This window comes from Pongo abelii, chromosome 13 (assembly GCF_028885655.2).
Source record: "Pongo abelii isolate AG06213 chromosome 13, NHGRI_mPonAbe1-v2.0_pri, whole genome shotgun sequence".
Classification (NCBI taxonomy): Eukaryota; Metazoa; Chordata; class Mammalia; order Primates; family Hominidae; genus Pongo; species Pongo abelii.
Window position 1 is genome coordinate 112,207,044 of NC_071998.2, and position 14,726 is coordinate 112,221,769.

Sequence of the window (14,726 nt, forward strand, 5' to 3'; positions counted from 1 at the left end):
AATATCATAAAATGCATCTTTGGATCTACAGGAGAACAAAGAAGAAATGATACTAATAAAAAAATTGTAGCTTGGGAATCATCCGATGCTATGAAAAATTTAGAACAGTCTAAAATGTCTTTTGATACTATGCAAGAATCAGTATCAAATAAAACAAATAATTTGTATTTCTGGAATGAAAAGCACTTTGTTATTTCAGTAAAAAGAGAATGGCTTATTACTGCTTGTAATATGAATATTGGATGAAAATGGTGCTCAAACATTGGACTGTAGAAAGATCAAAGTTCTAAACACTTATTTCATTAGAATGGCAACTAGCCTGCAAATTAAAAAATTGTGACCATCAATGAAGAAAAAAACAAAATAACATCACAAATAAATTTCATACAATGAAACTTTCAAAATAACAAAAATTAAAAAAAAAACTTATCGAAGTGTTAATAAAGCAAATACAAAATTGAAAAACATTACTAGGATTTTAAACTCTAGGGTATGGTTAGTAATAATCAAGCTGGGAGGCTAAGGAGAGAGGATCCCTTGAGCCTAGAAGTTTGAGACCAGCCTGAACAACATAGCGAGACCCCATCTCAAAAGAAAAAAAATCAAGCATTTTCGGACTCGAAATATTTGATAGAATTTCAAAAGATAAAAAAATTTTGTATAAACATACTATTGCAATTTAGCTTTATGGTCCTACTTATTGCAAAATTTATATCAGTCGAAATGAGGCCAGGCGCGATGGCTCGCACATGTAATCCCAGCATTTCAGGAGGCTGAGGCGAGTGGATCACTTGAGCCCAGGAGTTCAAGACCAGCCTGGCCAACATGTAAGACCCCATCTCCACTAAAATACAAAAATAAGTCAGGCGTGGTGGTGCATGTCTGTAATCCCAGCTACTCAGGAGGCTGAGGCAGGAGAATCACTTGAACCTGGGAAGCAGAGTTTGCAGTGAGCCAAGATCATGCCACTGCACTCCAGCCTGGGTGACAGAGTGAAACTTCATCTAAAAAAAAAAAAAATGTAATCCCATTCACAATAGCCACACACACACAAAAATCCTAGGAATACAGCTAACTAAGGAGGTGGATGATCTCTACAATAAGAATTACAAAACACTGCTCAAAGAAATCAGAGATGACACAAACAAATGGAAAAACATTCCACGCTCATGGATAGGAAGAATCAATATTGTTAAAATGGCCATACTGCCCAAAGCAATTTACAGATTTAATGCTATTCCTATCAAAATACCAATGTCATTTTTCATAAAGTTAGAAAAAAACATTTTAATATTCATATGGAACAAACAACTTGAATAGCCAAAGGAATTCTAAGCAAAAAGTACAAAGCTGGAGGCCTCCTACTACCTGACTTCAAACTATATTACAAGGCCACAGTAACCAAAGCAGCATGTTACTGATACAAAAAAAGACATGTAGACCAATGGAACAGGTTACAGAACCCAGAAATAAAGCCACTATCCTAAGTGAATTAACACAGTAACAGAAAACCAAATATCACATATTTTCACTTATAAGTGGGAACTAAACACTGAGTACACATGGACACAAAGAAGGGAACACTAGACAGCAGAGCCTACTTGAGGGTAGAGGGTGGGAAGAGGGTGAGGATTGAAAAATTACCCATTGGGTACTATGCTTATTACCTGAGTGACAAAATGATCTATATACCAAACCCCCACAACATGCAATTTACCCATGTAACAAACTTGCACAGGTATCCCCTGAACCTAAAATAAAAGTTGGAAAGAAAAAGAAATTGGACAATTACACAATTAAAAAAAAATTTTGCTGAAGTTTGAGAAAAATGAATTCAATGAGAAATATTTATATGAACATCTTTAAAAAATGTTTCTCCCCAAGTAGAATATAAGCTTTAAAAAGGCAGGAGCTCTGTCTTATTTGAGTTGTATCTTCTGTGTCTAATATAATACCTGGCGGCACATAGTCAGTACTAAATAGTTGTTGAATGAAAGAACGAATGAATGAATGAATTCTCACCAGTTTTGTAGATATCCAGAAGGGTTGCCTTGTACTTGACAAAAACATTTTCTACGGTGATGGATGTGATGCTAACTTTATAAGCTGGTAAAAGACAAACAAAAATGAAACAATTCAGTCTTAATACTATTAATGCTATGTCCAGTAGAAGCCAGAATTTGTCAAACATGAGAAATGAAGCATGGCAAACTATTATAGTTCTTATTTCCTCCAAGAAGCCTTCCCCAATCCCCTCAGTCTGATTCAATCTCTCAATCTATTAGAATCATTAGCCCTGGCCAATGTTATAGAAGAGGCTGATTAGAATAAGAGACATATTTAATAAAATAACAGAAGCACATAAAACAAACAAACAAGATAAACCTTTGTTAGATGTTAAGTTCAGAGGCTGATCCTTTAAGATGAGTGGAATCATGCCCATGGGCATCTTTTGAAGAACCCCTTCATTCTCTTTTCCATGGCCACAGAGGAGGGCTTATCTCTCATTCAGGTCTACCATGTGAGCTTTCTTGGTTCCTTGCTTTGCTTCCTCATAGTTTCACTGGCTTTAATCTTTGGTTTTTAGGATGATTCTGTTTTCTCATTCACCCTTGCTTGGCAACTACCTAACATGAGCTGCCCACAATCCTGTTTTCTCTTCATTCAGACATCAATGTTTGATGCATAATGTGCTTGACCTCAGGTCTGGAAAGACCAGCTTGAAGGGACCCATTCTTTCTATGTGGCCTCAGAAGAGATTTATTTTATTTTTGCTTTTGATCTTTCTATTTTTTGTTTTGAAATTAGTGACCTAAAAGATTTGTTCATTCTAGATATCCCTCAAGTCTTTAAGTCTATCCCAGATATAGATCGACAGATTGAGAGATAGATAGGTGAACTCATCATGGCAGAACCAGGGGCTATGTAAATTAGTGGCTTAAAATGCATGAAAAGTGTTCTGACTTTCAGATTCATAAGTCTTTATAACGGACATGGGCAATGTACTTACTATGTGGGCCTGGGTAGAGAGATAGAACTACTTAATTTTGTTTCTATTCTGTTATTCCAGTTATAGCTTGTGGTCCAGAAAAAGCCAGCTAAGTCTTTTCTTGAAACAACACAATAAACCCAAATTGCATTTATTCTCTGTGTTAAAATAGATTTAAAATAGTTCTAAAATGGAGGGAAGAAATAATTTAGTGGAATTTTTGTTTGTTAAAACAATATAGTATTCTCAAGTCTTCGTGTATTTAACAAACTGCAGTGGGCCTAGGCTGAATCAGGCAGCTTTTTAGCTTTTTTTTTTTTTCCAAAATCAAGATAAATTCAAAGGAAAAAAATGTTATTAATAATACAAAACTTATTCTGTTGCCTGAATTACTATTAAGAGAATTCAGTAGACTTCGATGGAAAAAATACTGGAGATCAGGATGCATCTTAATTCTATTACTTGCTTTCTGCATGACCTTGAGCAAATTATTTAATCTCCCTGAGCCTCAGTTTCTTCACTGGTAAATAGTGATAATCCTCTGTTACTTTTTTTGACAGGGTCTCACTCTGTCACTCAAGCTGGAGTGCAATGGCTTACTGCAATCTCCACCTCCCAGGCTCAAGCGATCGTCCTGCCTCAGCCTCCGAAGTAGCTAGGGCTACAGACATGAGCCATCAATGCACAGCTAATTTTTATATTTTTTGTAGAGACAGGGTTTTGCCATGTTGCCCAGGCTGGTCTAGAACCCCTGAGCTCAAAGTGATCCACCTGCCTCAGCCTCCCAAAGCGCTGGGACTACAGGCATGAGCCACCGCACCCAGCCCTCATGAAGTTCTTAGGAGACCGTTTCCGTAAGAACGAGAACCCTTTCCATTGCAATGAGAAACTGTCTATGGAAGCTGTTGCTAAACACAAAGTGCCAAATTGGCTGTACTTATTTTTTTAATCTATAAATAACACCCTTCAAATTTCTTTCTTTCTTTTTTTTTTTGGTGGGGGGGGACAAAGTCTTGCTGTGTTGCCCAGGCTGGAGCGCAGTTGTATGATCCTGGCTCACTGCAAGCTCCTCCTCCTGGGTTCAAGTGATTCTCCTGTCTCACCCTCCTGAGTAGCTGGAATTACAGGCATGCACCACTATGCTTGGCTAATTTTTGTATTTTTAGTAGAGACAGGGTTTTGCCATGTTTACCCCAGGCTGGTCTTGGACTCCTGACCTCAGGTGATCCACCCACCTCGGCCTCCCAAAGTGCTGGTATTACAGGCATGAGCCATTGCGCCCAGCTCCACCCTTCCAATTTCAAAATGAAAAAAATGATTTGAGATAGTGTACAATATGCTCTCTCTCTCTCAAAAAATGCCAGCAATAAACATCAAAAACTGAATAGAAAACAAAGGAGCTAATTTTATCAGGAACTGAGACAAGGCTACAACTGTACTTGAACACTAATTTAGCTCTAAGCTCTGGACAACTAGAAGGACTGAGATTTGCTTTTTCAAATGGAGAGCGTCTCAAACATGGATTGCAATCTTGAATATATTAAAAATTATTTGGTATTTATATATTTACCCTGAAGAGATTTTTTAAAAACCAAACCCCCTAAACCACCTTTGCCTCTGCCTCTGGTCTATCAATTGGAAGAGTACAGAATTGAAATCTTATACCTCTGTGGCTTCTCAGAAGTTCCCTTTGACTATGTTTTAGTGCCTGTAATTGAAAAAGCTCTATTGCGGGAAAGTATCCTGGCTGGGTATACATGTCACTTCTATTATTTATAATGAAAATCACATTTCTTTGCTGAGGAATAAAAATTTTGCATGTTAGTGCTAAAAATCGATGGCATTTTCCTTCAGGGGATCACATGGAATGTTGTATCCATATAATCACTATATAAAGTTTTTGATCTTTCTAACTGAACATGTATTCATAAAATTTCGTGTTTAAAGGAGCTATATTGAACTTTTGAACTCACCATATGCAATCTCTGGTTTACATGCTGTTTGTTTTCTTGTCTCTGCAGAGATTGCCAGATCCAATTCTTTCTGCATTTGCCCACAATCAGCTGGATTTTGTGAAAATTGGTAAAAATAAGGTTAACGGAAAGAAGTAGACACTCTTTCTAGGAGTAAACACGGTTTCTCATGAGCCCAGAGACAACCCAATATAACCTTACAAATGTCAGATTTCTAAGACCTGCCCATTTTCTTTTCTTTCATAAAGTGAAACATTACATAAAGCAAAAACAAAACAAACAAAAACAAAAAAAATCTTGAGCATGTCACAAGCTTGTCTAACCCACGGCCCGTGGGCTGCACACAGCCCAGGACAGCTTTGAATGCAGCACAACACAAATTCGTAAAGTTTCTTAAAATATTATGAGATTTTTCTTGTGATTTTTGTTTTAGCTCATTAGCTATTGTTAGTGTTAGTGTATTTTATGTATGGCCCAAGACAATTCTTCCAATGTGGCCCACTGAAGCCAAAAGATTGGACACCCCTGGCATAAGACTTATTGTTAGACTGGGTGGCTACTCCACATTCAGGTCGTTAGAAATGTATGTGGTTCCCTTGATGAAAGGGGGAAATTTTTCCATTTTGAGTATAATCAGAAGTCCTTTGAAGGACCCAAAACGATAATGTGACGGATTTATAGCTATAAAATGGCACAATAAGTACCCAGAAAATGTGTAGATATTGAGGATTTTGAAAAAACCAAAACTAACTGAGACCCTCATGGAGCCAGCTGTTGATTACTGGTGAGTTCTGGATCTTTTCCTTGGCCAAGAAAGCTTTCTTCAATTTAGGAAAGACTAAATGGAACTGGACAATAAACAGAATTCATTAACTGGGAAGTATAAGAGAAAAGAAACAGAAGCTAGTGGTTCAGTGCTGAGCCTCTGGTCCTATGTGATAAAAAGACTAGGTGAAAGTAAAATTTCACATCATGTTGCCCCTTTAATATCCAACAACCCTCTCGATGGTGTTTCCTTGCCTCTGTACAGCATGAACTATCAGGTTGTTCAGGAACTGTGAAAATGCAGTTTTACAATGCTCAAGGAATCATTAGCTTTCAATTAGCTGAGATAGCATTTCTACTTCTGAGAAAGAACAGTTTACCAAACAGTGTCCCCCAGATTAACCTCAGGTTATGAATGACTGCTTTAAATAAGCATGCAGCCTAAATATGCTAAATAAAGTTTACCTTCTACACACTTGCACACGGCTCCTTCACAGACTTTCTGAATTTTGATATTGGAAGTGCTATAAAACATGGTACACTGTTTATCTGTGGCAACAAAAGTGTGGTTAAGAGAAGTGGTTTGATTGAAGAACAACACATTTACTAATTGGCAAGTCTCTTACATGGAGCCTCAGAGATTGCTTATTTTAAACCCTTCTTTTTATAGCTAAGGCCCAGGGAGATGAAATTATGAATTGGCTGTCCTGGGAAGTGTTCCGCTACCCTCAGAAAGATCTCCCCTTTTTCGCTTAGTTCTGTGCTTGAAATACTCGTTTCTCAGAAATAAAACATTTGATGCTTCTATAAGTAAGAGTAAAATAAATTATGTTGCATGAGGATCTTTTGAAAGAGTTGGAATTGTTTAGGGTGGACAAGGGAAGAAAAGCATATATCTATGTATCTCTTTATATCTATCTCAAGGGGAAGAGGGACTATGTATGTTCTATGTGATTTCAGAATATAAAACTAGAATGAATGGGTGTCAGAGTTTTGGTTCACTTTAAGAATTTTCTAACAAGTAGAACTGCCCAAGGTGGAGTCATCTGTCTTGTGAACCAATAAACTCTCCAACCACATAACATTCTCAAAAGTGGCTGAATAGTCAAATGTGGGATCACCCATTCATAAATATTTATTGAGTTCACATTCTATACCCGACGCTGCGTTAGATACTAGGGACACAAGAATGAAAACACCCTGGGGTTGATGAGAAAGACATACAAATAATTGAATGCAATGTGACAGCTGCTATAACAGAGCTATCTGCAAAGTGTAACAAGAATATAGATGGGCTAGAAGTTGTTCTGGGGGGATTGAGTTGATTTCTCTCAAAAGGAGAGATACGATTTATCTGTGAACACCATAGATAAAACTGAGGCAAAGAATATTGAAGTTGGAGGCACTTTAATCCAGTTATTTTAAACATGAAGAAACCGAGGACTGAGGTGAAATGGTCTGCTCAATGTCAAGAAGTAGTTTATGTACAATATTTTGTATGCAGTAGTTTGAAAGTTCAAACTGGGACTTTTATGAAGAGTGGTCTCTAAGAGAGGCAATACATAAAATTTACAGGACTCTAGTGGATTTCTAAATGTTCTGGAAAGAACACAAAGTATTCTTCTGAAGAAATGCTAGCATGGAGTTGATTACCTGGTCTGTGGTATTCATACACTGTGAAAGTGGCAGGACTAAGAAACCCAACTTCAAAGAGTTCAAATATCCGGAATCGTACACAAAGGAAATCACGGGAGGGAATCTGTTTAACAAATTCAAGAATTTAAAGAAATGATGGAGAGACGATATTTATAATCTTTTAGCCTGTATATTTTGAATAGTAATAGTAAAGGAAAAATGGTTGGAGGTGGAGCTTACCGAATTCAGTTGCAGAATAACATGTCCGTCTTTGATTTGGTAATCAGTGAATAGTTGATCCACCCCTTCCACAAGCTAAGGGGGAAAAGAGAGAAGCTTGAATTTCATTTCATTATCTTTTTGTTTAAATGCATTCACCTGTTGATGAGATGTCACATTGCAGGGATGTGATCTGTAATTCAAAGAAATGGAAGAGCAGTTCCTCTTCTTGAAAAAGTCTGAACACATTAGCATATAAACTCATATTTTTCAGAGCATGCTAGTGTATGCTTCTGCTTCACTTTGATAAATCAAAACTTAGGTTAATTATGTTTTGAAAAGAATATTCTGGCCAGGCCTGGTAGCTCACGCCTGTAATCCCAGCAGTTTGGGAGGCCAAAGCCAGTGGATCACCCTGACGTCAGGAGTTCGAGACCAGCCTGACTGACATGGAGAAACCTCGTCTCTACTAAAAATACAAAAAAATTAGCCAGGCATGGTGGTGCATGCCTGTAATCCCAGCTACTCGGGAGGCTGAGGCAGGAGAATCGCTTGAACCCAGGAGGTGGGGTTGCAGTGAGCCAAGATTGCATCACACTCCAGCTTGGGCAACAAGAGTGAAAATCCATCCATCTCCAAAAAAAAAAAAACAAAAACAAAGAATATTCTGGGTGATTCTATAAAAGTGGTATATTAAAATGAAAGAAAGTAAAATTGTCTATAAAATAATTCAGAAAAGAAAACAAAGCATTCACAACACGATTTAAAAGAAAACACATACAGCTTTTAAGTCTTCTTCATTTGCACCGATTCCAGTAGGCAAGGAGATGTCCATCACTGCATGAGAGGATCCAGATGATGATTCTTCCCTGCTGGGCTTGTAGCTAAAATAAAAAAAAGGTTAGAAAATGTAATAAATAAGTGAATAAGATTCTTTAAGAAAGGACAGTGTTCCTCAGTAGACCTTAATTTTTAAATTTGGGTCTCCATTTATTTGCTTTTCTACAATGTATGTGTTAAAATCTCTGACTTTAGAGTTGCAAGAGATCTTTGAGTCATCTATTCTCTTTCCTCACTTGATCAATAATCTCAATAGACCAATCTACTGGAACACAGAAGTCATCCACGCCAAGCTAACTAGCTGGGGAAACTCAGGATGAGAGTAAGGCACTGGTTCAAGGTCACACAGCTAATTCATGCAGAGCTGCAGAAGAATCCAGGTCTTTGGATTCTCACGTTAGTTCATTTTCTAATGAAGCATATTCCAAGGAAAAAATCAGTTGTATGTTGAAAAGAGATTCAATGAATATGTCCAGGAAAAGCTGGAAGAAAATACACTAAGGCCAGGCACGGTGGCTCATGCCTGTAATCCCAGCACTTTGGGAGGCCAAGACAGGCGGATCACTTGAGGTCAGGAGTTCAAGACCAGCCTGGCTAACATGGTGAAACTACGTCTTTACTAAAAATACAAAAAAAAAAAATTAGCCGGGCGTGGTGGGACACGCCTGTAATCCTAGCTACAGGAGAATTGCTTGAACCTGGGAGGCGAAGGTTGCAGTGAGCCGAGATCATACCACTGCACTTCAGCCTGGGAGACAGAGTGAGACTCCCTCTTTAAAAACAAACAAACAAAAAAAACCCACTAAATATTAGTAGCTACTTTGGATGGTGAGATTATAAGCAATTATCTCTTTTCTTTTTCATGCTTTTCTCTATTTTCTAAATTTCCCATAATAGCTACTTTATGTAGAAAATGTTTCAAGGACTATCTTTTCAGTAGGAATTCTGCTAGTAGGAAGTTAAGGAGAAATGCAAAAAGGGCACAATGGGAGGGTTTTGTTTTTGTTTTTGTTTTGTAAGAGAGAAAAGAATACTGAAATGGAGAATCAGGAAACTTGGGTTTATTCCAGTTCTGAGATTCCCACAAATCATTTCCCCTTTCTAAGCTCATTTTCTTATTTGTAAAATTAACTGTGAAGAAGTATAAGCTTGTGTTTTAAATTTATCTTTATAATTCCCAGGCTTTGGTTTTGGGTGGCAGAGGCTTAGAGCTACCATTAAGAAATGTTAGAAGACATAAAAGAGACAGGCTGGCGGGGCTGAGGCTGGAGCAGGGACAGAGAGAGTGTGGTTCTGTAAAAGTTGATTTCAGGTTCCAGCCTCACCTCAAGATGCTTGAAAGGCAGCTGGATGTTTGAGAGTGAAGCTTGGGAGAGCAGTCAGGATTAAAGGAAGAAATTAAAAGACAGCTTCATAAGGGGGAAAATGAATTGATCTCACCTACAGGTATGAATGTTGATGGAAGAGGAGATACTAAGCAAGTTAGTGAGGGGTCAGGGCATATCTTTTCCTCAATGACACCTCATAGAGCATATATAATACAGTCCCAGCTGGGTGCGGTGGCTCACACCTGTCATCCCAGCACTTTGAGAGGCTGAGTCAGATCAGCTGAAGCCAGGAGTTCGAGACCAGCCTGGCCAACATGGTGAAACCTCTTCTCTACTAAAAATACAAAAATTAGCTGGCTGTGGTAGCTCATACCTGTAATCCCAGCTACTTAAGAATTGCTTGAGGCTGGGAGGCAGAGGTTGCAGTGAGCTGAGATCACACTAGTCTGGGCACTCTAGTCTGGGCAACAGAGCAAGACTCTGCCTCAAAAATAAATAAATAAATAAATAAATAAAAGCAGTCCCCATCAGAAGTTATAGATGTAATATTTGCCACAATAATGAAAAGTATTCTAAAATCTCTGACTCATAAAAATTTAACCCTATTCTTCACCAAATTAACAATTTAGAACAGAATATAAAACACTTGGAACTCTAATGTGACATCTGAACATCTCCCTAATTGGATGGGTAGAAGCAGAGAACTCTTGCTCACAGATGCAAACACTTTGTCAGCAGGATGGAAAAGGGCCTCCCGAGTGGAGAGTGTCTATGAAAAGGTTGCTGGAGCCTTGATGACTGGTTGCCATGGAGACCGTTTCAATGGTGGAACAGAAATCCTCCTTTCAAGAAGCCCTTTGCCTACTGCCAAAACCAGCAATCTTCCCCAAAGGCATTTTGTTGTGAGGGAAATGAAATCCTTTTTTTCTTTTCTTAGGAATACAACAGAGAGGTTGTAAAAAGGTAAATACACGAAAGAAACCCTCTGAACACAGAAACTTCATGCTGGCATTTTTTAATCAGGAGAGAGAATATTTGAAGGCAAAGAAGTTCTTACATGAATAAGTACTACACAGTTCCTTTTGGAATTTACCCAACCCAACTTCAGTGTCAACAGAGCCAAAAGCATATTCCACCCGCCTTTCTGGAACATTTTGTCCCCAATTTGTAAAAACCAAAGGATAGACTAATCAAGATTGCATTTCTCCTTGCTTTCTTTTGTATATTGATAATCTGGAATTAGGCCTCCTGACAATGAAGTCAAATGAATGAATTTTTGATAACAGCCTTTTTCTGTACGGCAGAATTGTGGACAATTAGAACTGGCAGAAAACTTGAGATAAGGTAGTGCAATATCTTTGCTTTATAGAAGAGGATCGGAGAAGTAAACTGATTTCCTGAAGGTCCCTGGAGTTCTTACTGGCAGAGGCTATCCCACAGGTGTCTCACCCTATCAGAGAGCTCTTCTTTATAGCAAGTCTAGATGCCTCCCTGTAGGGTCCCAGGTACTGATTTGAGCTCTGCCCAGAAGTTTGCTTACACTTCCTTTTGACAACTGTTACAAATTTAAAGGTAATGGTGATCACGCTCCTCCCCAGCTGGTAGGTGCCCAATGGTAGGAATGGCATTTAGGAGGAAAGAAGCTGCCTGGGAAAGGGTGACCTTACTGGAAAGACGTTAGGGAATGAGGAAAGATGTTTGAACGGGAACAGAGAGGAGGGACTGGCCACAGAAGGAAGTAGGAAATGCTGGAAGGAAGAAATGCTGATGAGGAAGGAAATAGGGCTGAATAGTGAAGGAATCCTAAGAAGCAATTGGGCTTAGGACATACAGAAGACTGGGAAACAGCTGGGAGGGAGGCAGGGAGAAACTATGTGCTGTTCCTTGGGATTAGTGGTCTTAGATTACACTGATTGAAAGACGTGGTTTAGACTGAGCGTGGTGGCTCAGGCTTGTAATCCCAGCACTTTGGGAGACTGAGGTGGGCGGATCACCTGAGGTCAGGAGTTCAAGACCAGCCTGGCCAACATGCTGAAACCCCATCCCTACTAAAAGTAACAAAATTAGCCAGGCATGGTGGCATGTGCCTGTAATCCCAGCTACTCGGGAGGATGAGGAAGGAGAATCTCCTGAACCTGAGAGGCGGAGGTTGTAGTGAGCTGAGATCACACCACTGCACTCCAGCCTGGGAGACAGAGTGAAACTCCATCTCAAAAAAAAAAAAAAGATGTGGTTTAGATACTGGATTGAACATCAGAGGTTGGGGATTTGAGCCCCTGGCTCTGCCTCTAACTCTGTGAGCATTTGGCAGGTGACTTTATATCTCTTTGGGTCTTAGCTTCTTCATTTCCAAAACAAGAGGATTATGATATCATCCCTAAGGTCCTTCTCAGCTCTCATCTTTTGCACAACACTATTGAATTTCCAAGTTATCCACACTGGGTGCATGATTATAAGTAAAATCAGCAAAATGCCATCCATAGATATCACTGTTATTGACAATACAAGAGTTAAGAAAATAGAACACAATAGAAAGGACTGAGGGGTGATGGAAAGAACAGGGAAGAAGTCTGTGTTTCAGTCCTGGCTCTACCACTCTCTGATCACACTGTGTGATCACCAAAGCCAAAAGTATATACATATTTTCAAATACCTACATATTCTTTTCTTTTTCTTCTTTTTATTTGGAGACAAGGTCTCAATTTTTTGTCCAGGTTGGAGTGCAGTGGCATGGTCACAGCTCACTGCAGCCTCAACCTCCTGGGCTCAAGCAATCCTCCTGTCTCAGCCTCCCGAGTAGCTGGGACTACAGATGCGTGCCACCATGTCTGACTAATTTTTAAAATTTGCTGTAGAGATGGGGTCTGGCTATGGTGCCCAGGCTGTTCTTGAACTCCTGGGCTCAAGCAATCCTTCTCCTTGGCCTCCCAAAGTGCTGGGATTACAGTATGAGCCACTGTACCGGGCGAAAAACCTACACTTTCATAAACGTTTTAGGATGGTGGCTGTGATAAGCAGAATAATGGCCCCCAAGGGTGTCCATGTCCTAATCTCGTGAACCTGTGAATATGTTACCTTATGTGGCAAAGAGAACTTTACAGATGTGATTAAATTAAGGATTTGAGATAGGGGGTTATTTGTGTAGGCCTAATGTAAAGACAAGAATCTTTATGAGGAAAGGAAGCAGGAGAGTCAGAGAAGGAGGTGTGATGATGGAAGCAGGGGTCACAGTCAGAGAGAGATTGGAAGATGCTGTGACACTGGTATTGAAGACAGAGAGGGGCCACAAGCCAAAGAACAAAGGTAGCCTCTAGAATCTGGAATAGGCAAAGAAATTCTAGAGCTTCCAGAAGGAATACAGCCCTACCCAACTCCTTGATTTTAGGACTTCTCACCTCTAGAATTGCAAGATAGTATAACTGTGTTGGTTTAAACCATTACATTTGCAATAAATTGTTACCTAGCAATAACAGGAAACTAATACAGTGGCCAATTGAGGCCTCTGTATTTAGTCGGGAGAGGGTTTAACATCAATGGTTCTCAACCCTGGCTACCATTAGAATGACCTCTGGAGCATGGGACATTTGGACAGCTCTAAGAGCTCTCCAGCTGACTTCAATGTGCAGCTTGAGTTGAGAATCTAGCTGATAATGGATTTTGTCAGGTAAATGTGATTTTTCTAAGAGAGTAGGGGCTGTTTTTGAGAGAATCTTTTATATTTTTTTCCTAATTTTTTTAAAATCACATCTCTATCCCTCTGAAAGACAGAAAAAATTAATATTACACTGTTTGAATCAGAAGACAAAACAGAGAGAAAACTATTATGAGCAAAACCAAGGCTGTTTTTTATGGTAAGTAGTTATTTAAGAATATATATGTTCTGCATTTTTAAACAATTGAACAATTTTGTATCTTCTGGACATACCAAAATTTGAAAATATGTAAAGAAACAATACGTTAAGAAAAATGAGAACTTGGAGTCTATACTCCCCTTTGTGGAAATAGGCTCACCTGGCACATGCTACTATGCGTTTGTAATCAGAGTTTCCGTAGCCTCTGTAGTGGGATGCTGGCACATAAAACAAGAAAGCAAACAGACAAATATAAGAGTAAATTGTTTTCAGCTGCTTTGGAACCTGTCAGAACAGAATCATTAATGAGCAAATCTCTGAACACACTTAAAAAATGATTTGTGATTTGGAAGTTTAGATACTTTCAGTGGTTCTAATGGAAATTCATGGCTATTGACAATACCAGGAAGTCTTTAAATAATTAATTTAAATAATTAAAGTCTTTAAATAATTAACAGTTCATTGCTCTCAAATAACTTATAATTTAAGGAAGAAATTATTAAAGATAAATATGTATTGGTAATATGTTTGGGGGATGTTGGAGGGAGGAAAAACAGATGCCTTGATTTGCTGGTAGTTGGGAAGTTTCCTGTAGAACAGGCTTCTGAGCAATAGACGGAAAATATCAGGGCAGAGGCAGCAACATTCATTCTGACCCTGGAGGCAATGGGGAGAGGAGGAGGACTGGAGTGTGCAAGTGGACTTGCTTTTGGACCAGGAAGGGAGAACCAACCAGCAGAGGCATGTGAGGGCCTTGGGTTAAATAAAAGGGTCGGGGGTACATTTAAAGAAAGGGTGGTAAGTACAGGAGAGACTAAGTTAAAGATGGAGGCAGAGAAATGTTCATTTTCTGGACCCCTTGGAATACAGAAAGGCTAAGGGATGGAAAACTAACAGGGTGATAAGAGAATTCAAGGTCCCAGATTGGAAGGGTAACACAAAAGTAACAGAAATTCCTAGTTCTGGAATTAGACCTTAATGTGGCTTTACAACTAGTTACACTCTTTAAAAGTAACACAGTCAGTCAAAACAATTTATTGATCGATACCAAATACATTTAGCTTAGTTATTGTTATTTAATATTAGCTTCCGACTATATTAAAAGATTTATCTATTGTAAAAAATG

At 38.8% G+C, this 14,726-nt stretch overlaps 1 protein-coding gene across 4 annotated transcripts in view; it reads right to left on the reverse strand.

Annotated features, from left to right (window-relative positions):
• C5 (complement C5) overlaps positions 1-14,726 on the reverse strand; it is a 127,316-nt gene that overhangs the window by 2,963 nt on the left and 109,627 nt on the right. For all 4 annotated transcript variants that reach the window (XM_054520565.2, XM_024252854.3, XM_054520564.2 and 1 more), the window contains 7 exons: positions 13,761-13,818; positions 8,363-8,465; positions 7,603-7,677; positions 7,381-7,486; positions 6,193-6,276; positions 4,963-5,052; positions 2,023-2,106 (listed from right to left, as the gene is read on the reverse strand). In XM_054520565.2, coding sequence (XP_054376540.2) covers positions 2,023-2,106; positions 4,963-5,052; positions 6,193-6,276; positions 7,381-7,486; positions 7,603-7,677; positions 8,363-8,465; positions 13,761-13,818 — 600 coding nt within the window. The remainder of the gene's footprint in view (positions 1-2,022; positions 2,107-4,962; positions 5,053-6,192; positions 6,277-7,380; positions 7,487-7,602; positions 7,678-8,362; positions 8,466-13,760; positions 13,819-14,726) is intronic.